General features: G+C 42.6%; 1 protein-coding gene across 1 annotated transcript; it reads left to right on the top strand.

The window, feature by feature from the left end:
- Positions 1-779: 779 nt before the first annotated feature.
- On the top strand, positions 780-10,130 carry T265_14377 (hypothetical protein; the record flags this gene model as incomplete). Its single annotated transcript, XM_009173382.1, has 3 exons — positions 780-920; positions 8,317-8,411; positions 9,983-10,130. Coding segments are annotated over 3 exons (384 nt in total), but the record flags the coding sequence as incomplete, so codon positions are not given.
- Between the last annotated feature and the right edge of the window lie 4,243 nt (positions 10,131-14,373).

Genomic DNA, 14,373 nt, shown 5'->3' with positions numbered 1-14,373 from the left:
AATTTCTGATTATTGATAGCGTCTTTGAACAGATGTTTAAAACCTATAAAAAAAGCCTGTGTTTTATTGAAAATTGAAGACAGTATACACTTGGTTCACGACATGCGGTATATATATATATATATATATATATTGGCATGAACATTGGTTACAGTTTCCCTTCAGGTTCTTGTATTCCAATTTTCCTAGATCGACCTAGGGTTGTATGTGATGTGTCTCAGGTAAGTTTCCATTTCAACATCGGCATCAGTAGGACATGTCGTTCTGAGCAAGTCTGAAACAATCAGGTAGGCATTCACAGACACTGAGTGTATGACACTTCAGTTAGAAATTTTACTCTAAATGAAACCTTGTCACAGCAGCTAATTTTAAGAAGAGGGCCGATGAAAACTATACAACCTTAGCAAGTTCAGAATTAATGTTTTTCTGCCAACCATTAGTGATTTCACATCTGATTTCACTCTTACTGAATTCTATGAAATGAACATGGAATTTAGGATGAATGCAGCTAATGGACCGGTAAAATTGAAAGTGAGAAATAGTAATCTTAAGGCTGTTTAGGTCAGCAACACTAAACTTGTGTCGAAAACCTGTAGGCCAGGTCATTGAAAGTGGAACTAATGAAAATGAGTCTTGCTCACATTGCGTCGGGTGATACCAATTATTTTCATCCCAATAATACTGGTTTTTTAGCGAAATGCACCCATTTGCAAAATAATTTGGTTTTTCGAAAGACTCACTTAGAACCCAGCTAAATCTTTCGTTTGTGATTTTCCAGGCAACTGAATGTGCTGCAGCAGGCCACCCCATGTTTCAGACGCTACGATATTCCAGATATTGCGACACATGCATATATTTGTAATGTACTACTCATAAGGTTGCTGAAAACATCACAAACGATATATTCAGTTGCGGTCCAGGTGAGTCTTTCGAAAAACCAAATTAGTTTGCAGGTAAGTGCATTTCGCTCATTTCGTGCAATTAGGTTTCGAGTAGAACATAGGGTTGACGGAAACCCGGCGAATGCGCCCACCTGATGTGCCCCAAGAAGGGCGAAACTAGTCGTGGGCTGTCGACGGATTTTCAGTAACATTATGAGTAGTACAATGTGAACATATAAATTTTTTTCTTGAATCCATTCTTCGCCCCTGTATAACTCATTGAGATGACGGAACAGCTGACCTATATGGGTGGATACGGTGTCTGCTTCGGAAAACTACTGATTATTCTTTAAGAAAGACAGAGCGCCCGCAAACAGGTTGGAGTTGAATTGTTTAAAAGTAAGATTATTGTTTCTCAAAAACTTTCCCTATATCCCAGTAAGCAAATCAGTTCCGACGTACTCAGCTCCGAAGTGACCTTCCTCTGATGACTCAGTTTTATAAGATGAAAACTAGGAGAAGATTCATTCGTTTTCTTACGACTCAGTAATCTCAGAGGACTCTGGACACATGAGGTACGATGTCGTGCGGAGTCTCTGACGAAGCACACCGAAGAAGCGCACGTCAACCAGAATGATAGTCCAACCATGTCACCTGCTTGATCAAGATAAATTAGTAGTCACCCAAGGAAGACTTATCAACTGTTCAATTTAGGCTCACACTTCCATGAGATTCAAGAAGTTTACCACACTATTATTGGGATTTTCCTGTAAGATGGAGTGTCCCTATGAAAATTTCTCATTATGTTTTCGATAGGAATCGTAAACATTTAAAAGAGCCGCGACTGAGTAGAATGCAATCTTGTGTGCGCGCGCATAGGCAGATAAATATACTGCCAGCATTTAGGAAAAATCAGTGCTAATGTCTTCCCATACACCGCATCTCGATGGAAGAGAATTTTTCACAGGCGTCAACTTTTCGGGGATTAGGAATACGTGCCCTGTGGTGAGTTAATCATAAAAGAACGCGCGTTTCCACACAACGGTAATCTTAGTTGGAGGCAGTCTTTCGTAAGATTCCAAGACCAAATTATATCTCTTCTACCATGACAGTTGAGGAACAACTGGTGATACTAAATCTCCCAAAGCCTGGTGATTTATATTTTCCGATTTTAACTTCTGTTTGTTGCATTTATTAAAAAATCGGTTAAAATAAGCGGAGAAAACCCTCAGAAACAAAAATTATTTGAATGTTAGTTGTCAAGTGGTTTGCCAATTTACTGGCAAATAAGGTTGCCGATCCCTCTACATAGGTAGCTGGCTATTTAATTGTCAACTTTGCAATTACCCTGTGCCGGTTGGAACATTCGTGGACTTACCCCGTTTCCTTTACTGTTTACCTTGAGAAACACAACATTCTTATATTCTGCCGCCAGCCTTTCATACACGGGGGCAATCCGCTGGCAAGCCGCACACCCATCGAGGAATATTTCAACAACAATCAGTTTGCCTGCATTTTTCTTGGTAATTTTCTCCATTTGGTCCTGATAGTCGGAAAAAATAGATGGGCTATAAGCAGATTTCACCGTCTGACTTCCTATAGCTTACACGCCTTAAAATATCAATATGCAAGTAGAAACTCTAGTAACTGGAAAAGAGGAACATAGATGAATCGGTTGGGATAGCAAAGGTTGGAAGCTTACCACGGTGCGGATCTCCTTCACTGTTCCGCCTGTTTGTAGAAGATGGATCACGGCGATTTATTTGAGGTGGTCCTGAGTAAATTCTTATTTCTCATATACTGATATTGACAAATAAAGCTACATTTGCCGATTTAAAGACGCTTTTGGGACTGACGAAGCGATAGACCGTCTCTGATTTGCACCATAGTCTGCAGGCTAATGGTATTATTATTAAGGTGCGACTATATTTGTTGTTTGGGTTTGACAAATGGATCTACTTGATCCCCTTTTATGATTACATGACACCCAGGAGTAGCTTTGTAGGATCACAGAGTACTGCATCGCTACAGAACATTCCTTTCGGCAGATTTTCACGGAATGTCTGGGGAGATTCATTGTGCTATTTGTTACCAACTCTACCGCTGCACACCAAAGTCAGAAAATACTGTTGTTCTCTTATCACTTAGGTGTGAAAACTGGTGTTTGGGAGTAATTATTCCAAGACTCTGTCGAACGTCTACCATGAGACAGTAAACATGACTTGAAATAGCCTCAATCGTAGCCTCAGCTGGTAACGACTGATCTAAATGTAGCCCCTGAAACTTCAGCGACTTGTATGCGCCCAAAATGGGCTGTTTTTATAGATATCCATGCTGATAAACAAGGCGTCGTTTGAGATTGCATCCACGACGTATTCACAAAAAGTACTCAAGCAGATTTTTGGAAACATACATTCCGTCATGAGCACAAACTTACCTTAGACGCAGACAAAAACTTTAGACGAAAAATTTCATCACTTGCTTTTGACCACAAAAGATGACGAAGTTTGAGGAGGCATGCGTTTGTAATTCTGCAATCAACTGATTCATTACTTGGTCACGTATTACCTCCCCATAATCGGAACGTCCGGTGTTGAACGTCCTACCTGTTACCATTTTTGACTCACCGAATGGACTCAATAGTACATCTTTTTTACTCGATCAAACAAACAAATCGTGTGGGTTCGATAACGGAATCTTTGGATGTCTCAGAATACAATCGTGCCAGGTTGAGATTCCTTTTGTTAAACAAGTAAAGAGTTAAAATGCTCTCTATAAACTTATCCAAATTTTAACTTTGCGGATAAAAACGGAACCTAATGATAACAACTGAGTGATCAGACTTGAAAAAATTACATCCCATATTCCTGAGTAAATTTTTCGGCCGAAAAAAGTGTCCAGATTCTAAAGTCTTATGAAAACTCAAAATAATGTGCGATGTACCTTTATCTAAGGCTGTCAAATAATTTTTCTAATCACTGTTCGTATACCAAACTATATGGCAGAATCTTAGAACTAGACTGCAGCATACGGTGAAAAAATAGAGTGAACATTTGAACAGGAAAGTTCTTCAGAGCTTGACAGTTGACGTATCGTTGAGTTACTAGCTAGTTACTAGCTACCATGTCCCCTGAAGACAGTATGAATGCCGATATACCGCCAGGCTACCTAAACCTGCACAAGTACTGTCGAGATGCAGGTGTTAGGTTCGAAACACGGTCCCTCTGCCTGGTTATCTAGCCCTTAATCAGTGAGCTATCTCGAGCTCTGATATGAAGGCTGTTGATACGTAGGCTAGTTCTGCCTTCCCAGGACCCAGCCAGTTATTCGGATTGACATCTTAGGATCCACCAACTGGTTAAAACTTCCACTTTGTGGAATTCTGCTGCATAGCGACAACTTGATGGCATTTACAAATGTATATCTTAGTACTGGATCGCCCTGAGTGACTCCAAGCTAACGGCACAGCCTTCTGGTACTATTTGGAAGATTGCGGGTTCATAAAATGTGTAGTGCTGTTTCTTCTCAACACTGATGATAGCTATACTTTTGCTTCGATTCTATTCGTAAAACTATTGAAAACTATTTTGAAGCTCATGAGCATTTTCTTTAGGTTCTTTAGTTATGCGTACTCTCCCCTGATTTCTTCAGATGCGTGTTCTTCTCTTGTGTGATGTTGTAATGGAACTCGTACACTGATTAATCAAGTCACCCTCTGTAGCAGTTAAATGCCGTTCTTGTAAAAGCTCCAAAGGGTTAGAAGTAATATGACAGTTGTAATCTCACAATTCAAATAGATGTAACGTCTGTTGTTACATAGGACTCACGTCGCTTCGAACCGTAGGTTTGGGATGCTGTGCGGTGGTAAATAGGAATAAAACATCACGTCCGAAGTATAATTCCCTATCACAGATGTATACCAGTAGTGAAGAAAATTATTTCATACCCAAGAAGATCGCCGAAAATGGACTTGTGGATACATTAATGCTAATCGGTATTTGTGTCGGCAGTCAAAGGCAAGCCAAACAACCAGATTACTTGCGATTTCAATCAAAACATGAAATCCAGGGGACAAATTGATTGTGTGGCGATAAACTGAACGTATCTCAGTGTTTTCTTTGGTGTATCATTTAAGATTAAATTGATATTTAGTTCGGAAAGGTCATATACTCCGTGACGAGAATTCTCCCGCACCATTGGGGTTTGGGGACACCCGGCCAAAATATACCGTGCAAAAGCAAGACTAGCATTTTTTATGGTATCACTGACCTTGCTCTGCATTGTTATTTTGAGTGATTTTCCAATTTCTTACACCCTTCGACCCAATCAGATGCAACATCGTTTGGGAACGACGAACATTATGAATGATTTGGGGCGTGGGACAATTCCTTATCGAGAAAACGTTTGAAATTCACGTTGTGTTACTGAAATTTCATGTTCGCTTAGTCGAGCGATATGGTTTCGAACGTACTGTCAGCCTCATTCAGCGCTAAGTCAAGAATCACCACTGATCTACCAAAACATTTTGGCTGTAATAAATGGTTAAAACACATTTACGATTAATTTTGGTGAGCTCAGCACTCAGATGGCCGACAGGAGATTGAATTAGAACGAAGATCACTTTCTATACGCAGACCACCACTTCTGAATTAAAGAGGGACCTGCCGTTATAGGTGCTTTATTGTGATGATGGATATTGTTAAAAGACAAAACTATTTAAATTTTGAGAAAAACTCACGGATGTAGCACAAACCCACTCATTCTGTTGGTATATTTAGCTTAGATAGACCAAAGTAATTGTGAACGTTGGTTTTCTCCTATGCAACATAGTATATATGATATCAATTGAGTGTGAGGCTAAAAAGATAATACCACACCGTGTGAAGTGTAATCTAAAGAGTGTTTTCGTCACTCCGCCTTTTGAACTGTCGCTATTGCATGCAAACATCCTGGTGAAAAGGCAGCCACTGAATGGAGGAAAATCACCTAATTAATGTCGTTGTTTCGATAAATAGGGTTTAATCAAGCAACATTTAATCGACAACTTCAGATCGACTTCATTTAAAGTGCCCTAATGCGGCAATTAAACAGAAGGACTGTGCTTCTTGCTTGGGTGGTTAAAAGGAACACGTCTCCTAGTTTAACCCCGTTTGAACGAGCGGTCTACGCAATTAAACTTTATGACTACACTGATCAATCTGTGTATGTCTTGTGGAACCGTCGTCAGTTCAAGAAGCCGGTGCACATTGGGAGAGTATACTATTTTGCCAAGAATGGTGTGTTTTTTAGTTTTGTTTGGAAACAAACAGGCTAATTGTTCTCGATTAGAACATAAAGCGTAAAGTCACTAGTGTTTTCTTACATGGACTGGATACTAGCAAGTAAACCTAACTTAAATATGCCAGTAATTATACAGCTGCGACAAGGCCGACATAATCTTTGCATTCACCTGAACAAGTAACGGAGCACGAACGACTAATATGCCGCCAAGTTTTCAGCAACACATTTTATTTTCACAACCTCTGCGACCAGAAATAACAATTAATAATTACATTGTCGTTTTCAGGTAGTAAAATCTCACTAAGTAGCATAGATGCTTAGCAGCTGATTTCAAAATAGTCACAAAGCAGATCTGTAAGTTATATTGCGCGGAAAATTATCAACAGTATGGAACGTGTTGGTGTTTGGAAGTACACGGCTGCGAAACGAGAGTTGACTGAATTAATTGTCATGTGTGTACGATAAAGACTGACAGTCCGGTAGCCTGCGCGAATCAAATTTTGCATATGGCTTACAAATCTCCAAAGGTTGGAGGTTTCCCCAAATTCCTGAAACACTAGTGTTTTACAACATCCCAGTTAGACCTCCATTCTCCGCTACCTGTTAAAGCAATGCTAATGGTAGCGAAACCATTAGAAGCCTCTACCAATTACAATTAAAGTTGCCAACTATATTACTCACCCACCACAAGCAGAAAAATTGTAGTCCAAAGACAAAGGGAAACGGCCGACATAACATCCGTGACAGAGACTGGACGTAGTTTAATCCGGGAGATATACTTAGGCATTTTCGAACCAGTTTGCTCCGTTGGATTGCTCAAATATACCCTCGGTTGCCTGCAGTTTTTATTTGACTCATTTTATTTCACTCCCGATTTCCAGGTCGACCTGCATTCCGGACGCAAATTATAACAGTGAAGGCACGCGTTGCCCTACAAAATTTTTGTGCAATCTTTTCCCATGTATTAAAATGCGCTTCATTGAAATGAAATAACCTCGTAATAATCTAAAAAATGAATGGCTAGAAGAAGCCTTGTCCACAATTGAGTAGAATTTAGGGGACGGAGGCTTTCAGTAAACCGGAAGGAGTCTGCGGCAAAATTTTAGCTCACCTCAGTTCAGACGTGAAGATCTCTTGTTACTGCTAGTTATTACTGTTCATTTAAGGAACGTGGCTTTCTCAAGATCAGCATTGTTTTAACACCAGGGTAGCTACAAGGAGTGCTTCTGTATTGGTTATTAAAATTGTGTTCCGACCCCTGCAACTGTTTAAGGCATTCCTGCGACGATGCATAGCAAAACANTCAAGTTATGGGAAATTGAAATGTACGTTAATTAACAGGTTTCATGTGATGTCTTATAAGAGAGACGAAAGTATACTACTCATCCTTCAAATCAGCATAGATTGACTAAATAACCGGAATTAATTAAAATGAGTTGCACCTACGCGTGGATAGCATTGCCGACCCTTCTTGGAATGAACGAATAAGTGTAAACATCAGGTTGATGGGATTAGGCTCAGTTTGTTCCCGTGGTTGTGGCTAGAGCAGATTTTACTGAACTATAGCCAGTGGAAATAAGATTCTTGAGTGATCTTTGCATGCCATAAATGAAAATGGTTACACGACGTAGGGTGCATATCTCACCGGAATAATCATTTTCATGTTTACTTGTTTACTCGTTTGTTTTGCATGTCTCCTTTTGTTCCTCACAAAAGATTTCGTAGACGCAGTGTGTTCCCTTACAACGTTATACCTTACATCTAATAATTTTCTCTCTGTACATTTATTGCTTCCGAGTGGGGCTCCAACTTCGATCCCAGACACGGTCACATGAATTTGTGGCAGTGTTGTTTGTCATCTGTTTGTCATCAGAAAGCCACCTAGGTTAAACGCCAGTCAGATCGGTAAGCACAACGCTGGAATTCCACAGAATAGTGCGGGTAAGCAATCACAAGAGCTTGTGGATAATCTACGGGCCTTGACGACGAACAGCTAAACTGAATCAAATTTGACTTCTGTGGGGGCATTTAGTGAAGAACGCCATCACAAACAGAGGTTGGGCTGAACCGATGCGCGCTTGCATTGATCTGTATGCCATCTGGATAGGGCTTCAAACAGGAACATCACATACCTGTCCACTCTTCATATTTCCAGGTCAGTTTTGACAACCGGGCAAAATCCGAGGCTGTTTATCTCACAATCTTTGTCACTCTTTCGTTCATCTGGATTTACCTACCTCGAGCTGAAAAGTGATAGTGGCTGCGGGAAAGCTGACCGAACAAATATGAGGGTGTCATAATTATAAATGTCTGCCTAGTAATGCACTACACACAACCCCCAATTTATACGTAGTCCATTCGAGAAATATATCAACCCAATGTGCTTTCATTTCTAGCTTTCCGGAAAAGAATTGGTGGTTAACTGTCTCTTGTTCCAATTCGACCATACTCAATAACGTATTCAAGTACCGTTAAACCTTTAATCCGAACTACGTCAGACGCGGTTTGCATGAACTCAGAAACTAGATGCTTGCATAGGAACAAAGGTACTGTCAGTCCTTCCTGCATCTTATCATTCTTTATAAAGTTTGGTAACAATCGGTGGATTTATTGGCGGGAACTGTTTCAGTTTTGACACAAAGGCTTCGTGTGGCCAAGTGACCAGGTTACGAGGTTATTCGAGAATGAAGGCAGAAGTGGAACCAATCAGATAAGTCGAGTTTACTATGTGTTAGGTGTCGGTCAATGGATTTTGTGCCAAGGTGGCCACCAAGGCCGATCGGGAAACCTACATGGATTTGTGTCCACTTTAGCGTCCAGTCCTTTGGGTCCGGTTCACGTGATGATTACTCTTCAACACTGCACTTTTCGTCCGTCTGTGTGGTGAGCCAGCGTAAGGAAGAGGAATTCTATTAAGTTTGGTCGAGTAGGAAATTCCACCCCCCCCCCTGTTTTTGATGATGATTCTACGTGCATTGACAGCACTCAGTCACGAGTTAATTCGACTTATCTAAGACCGCTTTCCATACGCTCGGCAGTTGCACACCCTCAATTATCTTCGCACTGTGTTCCTTGATAAGTCCCACCGCCTTGGCTATCAGCCTCTGTGGTGTGCATTACAGACCTCGTCTTAAAACTTCCAAACTCTTCAGATCTATTCTATGTCCTCCGTCTAACACATATACCACTATTACTGAGCTCTGACCGAAATTTGGTATTCTTCCGCATTCCTTCGTGGTTTGTTTATTTCCTTTTTATGATCCCCAATTCTGGTGTGCGATTCCCTGGCTGATTGTCCCTTGTAAACCTTAGTGCAATCGTTTCGGTTAATCTATTCACAGCCTCCAGTCCTTTCAACGTGGAGGGGTATTTTAATTGCACCAAAACTGAGCGTACGGTTTTTTCCCCTCCGGAAAGTTCATAAAGTTCCTGCTTTATATGAAATGGCTGCTTTGCGAATACATTCCTTGCTAAGTATAGATACCAGAGTAAATATCCTTCTTAACTGCCGCCTAGTCAAACTCTTTGGGTTTCCTATTTCTTGAAGTCCGTAGGCATTCCCGATTTGAGCTGCTGTTTTGTCGATCTCTTCTGCGCACAACGCCCTGACTCGGCTAAATTTCGATAAGACAGTAGTGGCGTACATGGATTTTGGGTGTGCTGATAAGTAGTTTAAGACGGTTCCTGCGACTTTTGGTTTCTGGTAGATAGAAGTTTTTAATTTCCCACCACTCATATGTGTTATACAATGCAAGAAGGGTGACGTGCCCGAGGTTGACTCTATCGCCATCCAAAACGATGTAAGGTTTTAAACTATTCAGATTATCTTCAATTTCTGTCGTGAAAATTATGGCAAACCGGAAAATGTGGTGCAAAGTTTCCAGTCCTGATGGATCACTCATGATGCCAGATGTCCTCATCATAATCGGGTTGCAAGGAGACTCGCAAAAAGTCTCGTCTTTGAGGGGTTGAGGGTATGCACTTGTTTGGGAGTGCCGAGCAATAGTGATAGAAGTAAGCATAGTCTCGGATGGGCCCGAAGCGACCGTGTGGAATGGGAAGAGCAGATGAATATTCCATAACCTCCTCCTCTCAGCCCTATGTGCAATTCATTGTGATGTCGACCTTTTGGTCCACAAACAGATGATCATTCTCTAACGAGGGATGTGCTTTCCTCAGTCCACCAAGGCTGCCATCGAACTGGGATTTCCTCAGGTCGTAATCAGTGACGTGTGTTTGCTTGATATTGTGGGCCCTCTGTGTACTTGCGACACTTTCATGCGTGGTCCTTTCCTCAGTTGTTGGTCTCTAAACGCGTTTTCCCATACCAAATTTTTTTACATATGCTGGGATTCATCTTGTTTGACTGGAGCCGTTGGTGGAATGATTTCCAATCAGATACTTCTCTCATTTATCTAATATTCTCCTGTAACCCATTCACATCCACCGCTTGCCTTTACTTTTTATGTCTGTGACCGAGCTTTTCAAAAGATAAACAATAGTCACTTTCAGCTCTCTAGCCATTTTTCCTGAGTGATTAGTCTCTCGATGGCCAAATTACAGACTGCCTCTAACTCTTGCGCGCTTCGCACATACTCACCTGCTCAAAAGTAGTCACAGTATAATAAAATCCAATCAGGTAGCCTGTATGAACCCGTGGGAAAAAGCACTACTCAATGAAGATGCAAGTAAAAAGCAAAACGCCTATTACCAGATCAGCTGAATGACATATTTTCAGTCAAATTCATCATCATAATCATCACCGGAGATAGCAACACTGTTGACACTTATGCTTCATTGCGGTACAGTCATAAGGTTAGTCTAACTATATTTAAAGCCCCAGAGCGAAAAGAAGAAAATGGGTAAGGGTTGTGACCTTTTGCTGGCTTATTCCAAGCATTCTGTGGTGCTCTCCTAGAGCTGAAAATTAACTGACTGCCCAAACGCTATTGATATCGAGCAGCCGCCATTTCTCCCAATAGCTCAAGCCGAGCAAGGGAGGGTCACGGGGAACACAACCTGGAAGGCCTACAACACCAACAACACCGAAACAATTCGCGATCGTTTTCACGCATTTTTGCCATTCTGAAGGAGGCACGAAGAACAATACTTGTCCTCATAGACGACGTTTCGGCATGCATAGCACATGGCCGAACAATCGTGGTCGATGTTGCTGGAGGTTTCGCGCAACTGAAGTACATTGCACACAACAAAATATCCGGTTTCTAATGACTTCGTTTCTAACCCGCTGATGCCATCCCAAAACAGTAATGCTTCTGGGGTATCAGTGGTCAAAACCTGAAGACGACTCGCATCATTCGTCCGCAGAGGCCACGTCTCATACCCACACAACAACACAGCCCCTCCTGTAGCCTGCTACAAGCGACCCTTAAGATCTAGTGGTGTGCCCTTTTGACAACACAAGTGACGCAAATTAGTAAACGTGATTCGAGCCTTTGAGATTCATGCACTGGTTTCACCATACACTTTACACAACTACCGCAACGTCTATTAATACTCTGTGAATTGAAAGGGATCTGTTCAGAGCCTGCACGTTCCGAAGCAGGACTTTTTATTTTGGAGGTACAAGGCGCATGCCAAATGTTGGGATGATAGTGGTCACTCTATACAATAGGGCTTGTGCTTCAATTTGGTCATTAACGATGGGGGCGAGATAATCTGCGTGCTCCAGATGGGCAAGGCTCTTACCAGCAACAATTTAAACACAGGGGCTGTGATGAACTTCCCTCATCCGCCTCATTATTTCATCGGTGAAGAAGGTGAACAATATTAAAGACAGTGGATATCCTTGCCGGATGCCAATTTTGTAGCGAAGCTTTTGAGGAACTAACCGTACATTTTCACAAGTACAGAAGTATATGAATATAGGGATGATGTTTAGAAACTTCTGGGGCATATCCTGTTGAGCAAATTTAGTTAACAACACTGACCGATCGAAAAAGTCGAGGACACTCTTGAAGTCAAGGAATACCAAGATTGTGGGTTGCCTGTACATGTGGCGTCGCTCTAGTCCCTGCCGGATTGTGCAGATGTGTTCATTGAGGCCTCTATCCGTGCACCATAAGACAATAAAGAATCAACGACGCGAGAAGCACTGTCACAACAGGAGTCAAAACGAACACCCCTGTGATTACTACATTCACTGCGGGTACTCTGTTTTAAAACTGACACTACTGTCGATTCCCCCCGGTTGTCTGGGACGGTATATTCCTCCAAAATAGACAGACAGTGGTTGAGGAACACACTGCCGTCATTGAAGGGAGACAGTGGAAGGGCATCAGGACTGGCAGCGCGATGACACCTGAGTAGGGAAATACACTCGGACACTAATGAGACTGTAGATGGCATCATATTCATCGTCTACTTTTCCGAGGAAGACCAGGATTCTAGATTAAAGGCAGCAGGTGGCCAGCTAAATTGCTGTTCGATGTATTGTGCCTAGTGGTCCGAACGTTCTGCTTTGCTGCATATCAGGGGTAATTTCGGTCCCTGATTACTTCGCTGACGAGAGTTTTCCAAGGACCAGTCGAACTAAATAAGCGACGGACGTTTTTAGTATTCTTCATATCCTCCAATTCTTCGGCCGTTCGGGTCCACCAAGCTTCCCGATCTGGATGGGCAACTAGTTTCACCTGGCGTAGGATGAAGCGTTGAGTGGACATGTGGTTCTAGCCATGAGGAATCTGTCAAGGGGCCTCCAGCAGAGACACCATCCTATCAGAGGTTCAGTGTTTGAATGAGATTGGCTGGGTTGTATCGTAAACAGACTTTCCGACTTTGAGTGGGGCTTTGAGTCTCTTCTCCAAATGGCCGTTTACATCTGTTATCGAACCGTCCGTTAGACGCTTGACGAGTTGATTTTGATAGATTGGTTTGTTTCTGGGTCCACTAGCTCCTCAGTTGGTAGGGGCGGTGCGTGCACTGTGGTGCAACAGTCTGTGATCGGCACACATCTGAAGTAAGCGGTCTCTGTTGTCCGTACGTCTCGTGTCCAAACCAAGACGACCATCCAATCGGACCACAGCAGCGGCTAGTCACCAGCAACCACAACGATATGTGAGATTTTAGCCTGTTGTAGATGGGCATCTAGAGCGTCATAGAAACTGCATTTGGCATTTTCATAACTACAGTCATTTGGGGCGTAAGCTGACATAATCAACAAAGTGTGATGAACCTCACTTCCTCTAGATTCTCTCACAGATGTTGCTAAATGAACAGCACACATGCAACAGCCAACGGGTATCCAATCGAGCAGCGACAGCTTCGCTAGTTCTCTCAATACGATACCCACCCCAGCATATAAAGCTGCAACGGTCTCTGCATCACCAGAGGTGCGCAGCCGGGATCTGGACGGGAGCGAGGTGGCAGTCAGTTCGATCACGGAACTTGCGTCCTGCATCCTTGTTTCTGACAGACAACATATATCAATGCAGAGGGGATCTAGTGTACGAGCAAGAGCCACCTGTTGACCTGCTTGCTTCAATGTGTGTACATTGAAGGTGGCTAAGCAGAAAGGCTTTCGGGGTTTGAAAACAGACTATGAAGTTTAGGGTTGTGACTAAACTCGGACATACAGAAGCTGCAGATAATTGTGATGCATGGAGAGCAACCCGTCAGTCCCAGGGCTGAGACCCGCGGAGAAGGGTGAAAGACAGAAAACGCGAAAGTGTAAGAAGGAAGGCATTAGCGGTAGCATGTTTTCGCTCACCCACACTGCTGTATGTTGCAAGTAATGCGACCCACGCAAGCACCACACGACAGCCGATGTAGCATGACAGCATTGTTACCTGAAAATATCATGATTGTACGAGGGCTATGATACTCCCAGGGCCCCCACATCTAGACAGGAGGACGATTACGGTCTTCATCCAAAGCCTCTATGCTCAAGAGTCTAACCGCAAGGCAACGGTGTTGGACTGGAAATGCAAGTACATTACCATTTTTATGAAACACGTCGCCACGCATCTCCCAATTCTCAACCTGGAGGGCCCGGAGACTGTGTTCGTCAGACCTCTACCCATTGACTAACCTGGTATGAGAGACTCTGTGAGTGTCGCGTGGACACCCCCGAGTATAGCTCAATGGGTCGCCGAGGTACACAAACCGCCACACCGCGGTAAGATCCAGTCTCTTCGTGACGGACGCGAAATAGTGGGTTAATGCGAGCAACACTAGTAATTCATCCAAAGTT

Source organism: Opisthorchis viverrini (assembly GCF_000715545.1).
Source record: "Opisthorchis viverrini unplaced genomic scaffold opera_v5_183, whole genome shotgun sequence".
Taxonomy (NCBI): Eukaryota; Metazoa; Platyhelminthes; class Trematoda; order Opisthorchiida; family Opisthorchiidae; genus Opisthorchis; species Opisthorchis viverrini.
Note: the sequence above shows the minus strand (reverse complement) of the source record. Positions and strands in the feature narration are given on the sequence as shown.